Raw genomic sequence first — 7,441 nt, 5'->3', positions numbered from 1 at the left:
TTTTGAGTAAAGCTTGTTTTGGAGTAATTGATGAACAAGATCCGTAAATTAAGAGATTGGGAAAATTAAGGGTACATAAGTAATTTTGTTAATCTAATATAGTTAATAGGCTACATTACCAAGTGGCTAATATTTCCCCACATACATAATAGGTCTCCATATACGTAAATGGTTGAAATTCAGATTGTTCATTAGACAATTCATTTAGACGACCCATTTAGCTTTCACAATTAAAACTTGGATGTATCATAACAATTTTTTTTTTTTTTAACGACATTGTATTCTACTCTTACTCTTAAATTACATGCATGTCAGAAAACCAGGATTCTTGAAAAATCCCTATTAATCTGTCCTTACAAATGTAAGAAATGAGACTCAAACCTAGGTGAATTCTTCTAAGGTTAAAAACCTTACCAATGGGCCACTAACCCCATTGGCTACACCACTTGACGCTGCTTCCACCACCAACAGTCGCTCCCAACACCACAACGCTGACGCCACGACCACCACCGCCGCATTGTGCAGGTAGTGTGCTAGTAGTATACAAGCAACATATTATCGTCTTATCATCAAGGACACACAAATGGATTTACAACTCTTATCTGCAGCATTTCCGTGTATATATTTCATATAACAACTTCGCAAATAACAAGTGAAATCTAACAAATGAAGCTAAAAATATCCTTATGATGCATACAACCATTACTTAATTAGTTAATTAAGATTAAGTCATGACTTTTTAAGAGAGATGATACCAAATACTACCTTTATACATAGTTTTTAGAGGGATTAGAAGTTGAAATAAGTAAGAACCTTGAGGATGTATATGAAACATTGTTCACTCACAAATCCATATCATTTTTATTCAATTCTCCCTTGTATAAACTGAGGAAAACAGAAAGGAAGAAATACAGTTAAAAGTAGTAGTAGTAGTTGTTTAATCAGCCCGCCGGATCTCCCATCTGCCTATTCTGCCGATACACAATTTGAAAACGGTCCGTCCGTTCATGCGTTTTCACACTTTTCCGATCTTATTCACATTCACAATTTGATCTGTTATATATATATATATATACACACACACACACACACGCACACACTTGGGGCATTTGATCTGAATCTCACAATTTGAATCTCATTCACTTCATAATGGTAATAATCACTCTCTATACCTCTTTCATATCTTAATTATTTCAATATATTTTTTACATAAGTTTTTGAATCATTAATTTTTTATGATATTTATAAGATTTATAGTTTCTAATTAATGATTTATATATATATATATATATGCAGGTTGTTCTAGCAGCTTCCATTACCAGTAAATCTGGAAAAGGTTCTCATCATTCTCTCTTTATTATTATTATTTCATGATCATCATGTTTGATTCAAATTTTCCGATTTCTAAGATGTCGATTTTTATTATAATACGCTATTGATGATCTTAAATCGGTGATTGGCAAACTATTTTCCGATTGAGTTTCTATCACCAATTGTCGGTCCTAGTTTCCGTGTTAATGCTCTTAGAATCTTAGATATGTGAATTATATAAGGGGAACGTACGAGCGATGTTTTTACTTGACACCTTGATTCTCATTTAGCCTACTATGTATATGAGATGCAATGCATTAACCGTAGTGAAGTTTGTGTAATGTACTTGCTAAAATACCATTATACTTAGTAAACTGTTAAAATCGGTTCAAAGTTTATAATTATTATAGTAACTAGTTTCCGGCTCAATCATTAACTTGATCAATGAACTTCCAAAATATGTAGTGTTAGTGTGTTACATTTGGCAAGATTTTAAAGTTTGTATTATTATAAGTAGTAAACTCTCAAATCTTTCCAATATGTGTATGCCATATGTATATCCATAGATGGATTCCAAGGTAAACAATATCGAGTACGTTACTCGTGTTGTTATTCTGCAAACTACATTGCCTAGACAAAAGCGTAAATAGGTTGCTATATAATGGTGATATTTTATTCTTATATTTTGGTAATCATGGGTCTCCCACTTGCTTTGCGAGCAGAATAATACAAACAGATGACTCGCTTTGTGAGCCCAGAGTCAGAGCAGGTGAGTCTCTGTGGCCACTAGGGTATGGGGGTTACCATTTTGGTGACACATGCCCAACCAATGGACCACCACTAATGGTTGTATAATGGATTTTATCCTTCTATATATCTATTTATGTATATATCATGATGTTAGCGCATCTATCAACTTAATAGAAAATACCATGTGATCAGGTCAACCTACTGGTAACAAATACAAAGGGGAATATGATGTTGTATGCAGATTTTGTTTACTAGTACTAATTTCCTTTTTTCTTCTTTATGCAGCACTTGTTTCAAGGCAGTTTGTAGACATGACCAGGATAAGAATCGAGGGGCTTCTTGCGGCTTTCCCTAAGTTGATTGGAAGTGGGAAACAACATACCTATGTTGAGACCGAAAATGTACGCTATGTGTACCAGCCAATGGAGGGTATCTATTTGTTGCTCGTGACAAACAAACAAAGCAATATTCTTGAGGATCTTGATACACTCAGGCTTCTCTCTAAATTGGTATCCTTTCTGACGCAATACTAATTTTATTTTTCTTTTCACATCGTGTGTGTGTGGTTAGTGTTAAGACTAGTTGAAAATGAGACTTCAAGATCGAGGTTTATTATGGCCAAGTTTTGCTATTACACTTTATGAATTAAGAATAGTTGTGTTCAAGTAAACAACTGGTTTAATTTGGAGAATTTGTTTTCTTCTTTTTGTCTTTTCATCTTCTGTGCCACAGTTTTAAACAGTCGATACTTTGTGAGAAAGAGTTGTTTCTTGTCTCGCTAATTTGAGATTTTAATGTGATGATGGTCAATGCCTTAATAAAGACTGATGACTTGATATTGTCTGTAGCTTCTTATGTATTTCTTCCGATGATGTGACTATGTGAGGGTCTACATGTTTTTTCATTTCTGCTAGAACTTATAGAAACTCCACTTATACTTTTTGTATAGTAAAAGGGAAAGCAAACCCATCAACAATTTGTAAACATGGTGGTGTTTTAATTGTGTCTTTCCTTCATATGTTTTTTTGTAATCTTTCTACTCCATATATCGAATTAGGCTTTAAACAAATTTTGAAACTTTGCAATGAAAAGCCGATAGTCAATTCAATTCATGGACTTTTCTGATGTGCAATAACCATGGGAACTTTACTTCTTGAGATGTTTTCTTTACTATACAAAGTGCTTCTGACGGATGAATTCCTTAACCATATTTAGGTCCCTGAGTTTTCTGCCTCTTTAGATGAAGAAAGCATTTGCAAGCATGCATTTGAGCTGATATTTGCTTTTGATGAAGTCATTTCCATTGGGCACAAGGAGAATGTCACCATTGCTCAGGTTAGGCAGTACTGTGAGATGGAGAGTCATGAGGAGAGATTGCACAAATTGGTAATGCAAAGCAAAATCAATGAAACCAAGGATGTTATGAAGCGTAAAGCTAATGAGATTGATAAAAGCAAGGTAAGAGCATTACAAAATCAATAAAATCTACATTCTTTTCTAATAATCTCTATTTTCATTGCCTTTTCTTGTATTTTTGTTACAAGTTTGTGTCATTTCTGTAGATCGAGAGAGGCAAATTGGAAAAAGGTGGTTATTCATCTTTACAGTCAATGAGTTCAATGGGCTCAATTGGAAGAATGGATAGTGGCTTTAGCAATGATATGGGTATATCCAGTGGTACCTTTGGAAGTGGTTCTGGATTTGGAATAACCTCTGAAGTGGACTCCTTCTCAAGCAAGCCTAAAGGTAGGCACCTGCTCAATGATGCAAAAAATTTGTTGGACTAAGATGATGCAATCCTTTTAAATTTCACAGTTAACTAACTACTCGCACATATTTAATTGTTTATACTTGTATCTTCTAGGTCGTGCATCTGCAGCAGTTACTGCTCCAACTAAAGGCATGGGTATGAAACTAGGCAAATCGCAAAGGGCAAACCAGTTTTTGGAATCACTGAAAGCAGAAGGAGAAATGATTGTTGAAGATGTACGGCCAAGTGCAAATCCAAGCAAAACCGCTGCTCCTCCTCTTACTGATCCTATCAGTTTGACAGCTGAAGAGAAGCTTAATGTGACACTTAAGAGAGATGGTGGTCTCAGTAACTTCGATGTGCAGGGAACTTTGTCCCTCCAAGTACTTAACCAGGATGATGGCTTTATCCAAGTCCAGGTTCTCATTCTACTACTCTTTTTGTTAAAGTTGATAATGAATAAGTGTGTGGGGCCAAGCTGGTGGTGTCAATTTTGACCAATCGACTTATGAGATGGTTATTTTTGGTTATGTTATATCTCTAACAGGTCAAATAGGTAAAGTCAAAAGAATACTTTCAAAACTTATATGGATGTCAAATGTCGCCCAAGGTTATGTTTATTTCATAAATCCTCCCAAGTTATAAAAAAAAATGTTTAGATAACTATTTAGATTAAATGACTTTCTCAAACCATGTTTGACATACTAATAGTTTGTTAATTTTAAGAATTTTCTGACCAGTGTTTCAGGTCAAACCTTCCATGCCCTTTTGAAAAACTACCTGATTTGATTTATTGAGACTGCACATTTTTCATATCAATTTGTTTAGCATGAAAGGTTTTGTTTTGATGTTCCTGGGGTTGTGGTATATTTGTAAGCATCGGTTCAAATTGTTCAAATCCAAGCCCACCCTTATCTTGATCACAATTATTCTTATTTGATAACTGCTCAAGCTTTAAATTGTGGACTCTGTAAAGACAAGTTTCTTATGATGTGACGTACAGATTGAGAGTTCGGGTAACTCTGAGATTAAGTTCAAGACACACCCTAATATCAACAAAGAGCTTTTCACCAATGAAAATATTCTGGGATCCAAAGATCCTAATAGACCTTTTCCTGCTGGTCAATCTGGTGATGGTCTTGGTCTCCTTAAGTGGAGAATGCAAAGTAAAGATGAATCGGCTGTACCGTTGAGTAGTAAGCATCTATTATATATCTGTTGTGTTGGATGATGGATATGATTTTTATGTATATGGTTGTATCCTAGATGTAAATTCTTTCTAGTCTAACCTGAATACAATTCTCTCCTCTCTTAGTTAACTGCTGGCCGTCTGTTTCTGGAAATGAAACTTATGTTAGCATTGAATATGAAGCTTCGAAAATGTTTGACTTACAGAATGTGGTTATTTCGGTCCCTCTTCCAGCTCTTAGAGAGGCACCGAATGTAAGGCAGATTGATGGAGAATGGAGGTACCGATCATAGCTTATGTGTTGCATTAGTAATAATTGTCAATTTACACTGTAGTATTTTCTGGTGCTATAGACATATTAAGGTTGGCAAAGTGGTTGGTTTGGTAAAGGGTCAGAACAGGTAATCTGTTGGTACAGGTTACAAGGGAATGGGTATAGGGTTGGTTGATCCTGAATATTTTGTATCCAAAGTTTCCAATTTTTATACATAATTAGTGTGTGAATTAAATCTTATATTGTTCAATAATAAGCATATCTTAAAATGATTTGTGCTTTCATGTATAAAAGAATAAACTTTGGGCATCTCTTGATTCATTGGACCCAATTTCTTTTAAGTATATTTGTTTTATCTTACATGTTGACTTGTTTGAAATTAAACAAAACCCATATCAGCTCATTATAGCATAATATGATATATGTATGCATAGACAGAGATGCTCGGACAAAGCCTTAATAAAAGTTATTCTCTTACAAAAAATTGTTCTTTTTCGAAATGCAGGTTTGATTCAAGAAACTCGATATTGGAGTGGTCTCTACTTCTCATCGATGACTCCAACCGCAGGCAAGCGCACAATCGTCTTACTCTGTGTTTTCTAATAAGTTCTGGAACCATGAAGTTGCTAAACGTTTAATGTTATGAAACAATCTGCAGTGGCTCAATGGAGTTTGTTGTTCCTGCTGTCGATACCTCAGTCTTCTTCCCCATTGCTGTGCGCTTTACAGCATCAAGTACATTCAGCAGTATGAAGGTATGGACTTTAACCCCAAACCAATTCCAGTCATGGCTTGATACCAACCATTTTTCAACATTTCACATACCACAAGCTATGGCCATCCCAACCTATACATGCATGTATCCATCTACAATTTGCTCAACTTGAACCACTGACAACCTAGGGTCTTTGGGTACCTGTTTTTGGCACTGTAATGATGTGTTCAAAAAGTTGTAACTTTTGAAAAAGTTTCTTTTAGGGATTGTTTGGATGTGGATGAAAGTGATGTGATTGTTTTGGCTTTGAATTTGTTTTTGTTGCTTAAATCTGAAATCATCACTTTTGATCATTTGATGGTATCTTATAGTAAATGCTGATCATTTTTGGGGGTATTAGATGAAATCAGGGTTAAATAAATGACTACACATAATTTACTCTCCTCCAGTTCAACTTGATGCTCTTTTTTGTTTCCAAATTGAATATATGACCCGTTTTCTCTTTAGTTATGTCACTATGCTTAACCTTTTTGATACCCCAAAGAATATTAAGCTAAATCGATCCAGCTATATGTAATGTAACATCTAGTTACCAGAATTTTGTGCATTATCTGATCAAATGAAAAATATTTTGCAGGTTGCAAGTATCGTCCCACTAAAAGGTGGAGCTCCTCCCAGGTTTTCTCAGAGAACTCAATTGGTAACTGAGAGCTACCAAGTTGTTTGATTTAAGTTATTACAGAACCATTCAAAAAGCAAATCTCAAAGCAATCATAATCATTCTTCAAGTACAATTTTGTACACTGAGTTCTCATTTTAGTCTACATAGTCGAGTGTTTTCATTCTCCGAAATTCAAATTTTGAATTATTAATCAATCCTGAATTTATTTTAAGTTTTACAAATAAGTTGTTTTCATGATTTGGACATATCCCTGTATGGTTGATACAATCATTCAAGCTGTCGATTCTTATATATATTGTTATTTTTTATTTTTTGGTATGATTTATATTTGATGGTGTGGATGGATTGTATATAGGTATAGTTTGCATTCCATTTCATCTGCTTTCGATTAGATTCAATTGTTAAAAGTTCAAGGGTTAAGATCTCTCAAACTTTACCTTTTTAACGGGGATAACTTGAGGGATCTCTACCTTCAGTTTTATCCGTGACACGTGTTCATTTAGATGTCACATATATACCTTTTTATTAGTGGACTTTCAGTGGTTGTACGACTTGTATTATCAATTTGCAAAACAAAGCGGGTTGGTCGTTTCTTACCATAAATCTGACATCATGAGCATCGGTTTAGGAAATCGGTATTAGACGATAAGGGGAGAGACGAGGCTGTAAGTCCCCAACCTATCCAAGCCATTTGTTTATACACAACGATGAGGAAGAAATGATATATTGTTTCGATTTAAGTTGTTTTATTCTTACCTTGAGGCTTTACA

The 7,441-nt window shown here is 34.7% G+C and overlaps 1 protein-coding gene across 1 annotated transcript; it reads left to right on the top strand.

Moving 5' to 3' along the window:
• The first annotated feature begins 880 nt into the window (after nucleotides 1-880).
• Nucleotides 881-6,962, top strand: LOC122603547 (coatomer subunit delta-2-like). The gene is made up of 11 exons (XM_043776274.1): nucleotides 881-1,152; nucleotides 1,297-1,336; nucleotides 2,347-2,570; nucleotides 3,277-3,519; nucleotides 3,624-3,807; nucleotides 3,926-4,230; nucleotides 4,815-5,007; nucleotides 5,127-5,280; nucleotides 5,780-5,842; nucleotides 5,933-6,029; nucleotides 6,627-6,962. Exons 1-11 carry the CDS (start codon nucleotides 1,150-1,152, stop codon nucleotides 6,714-6,716), a joined length of 1,596 nt encoding a protein of 531 aa, XP_043632209.1. The 5' UTR covers nucleotides 881-1,149; the 3' UTR covers nucleotides 6,717-6,962.
• Nucleotides 6,963-7,441: the final 479 nt, after the last annotated feature.

This window comes from Erigeron canadensis, chromosome 6, assembly GCF_010389155.1.
Source record: "Erigeron canadensis isolate Cc75 chromosome 6, C_canadensis_v1, whole genome shotgun sequence".
NCBI lineage: Eukaryota > Viridiplantae > Streptophyta > Magnoliopsida > Asterales > Asteraceae > Erigeron > Erigeron canadensis.
This window is presented reverse-complemented; position numbering and strand designations above follow the sequence as displayed.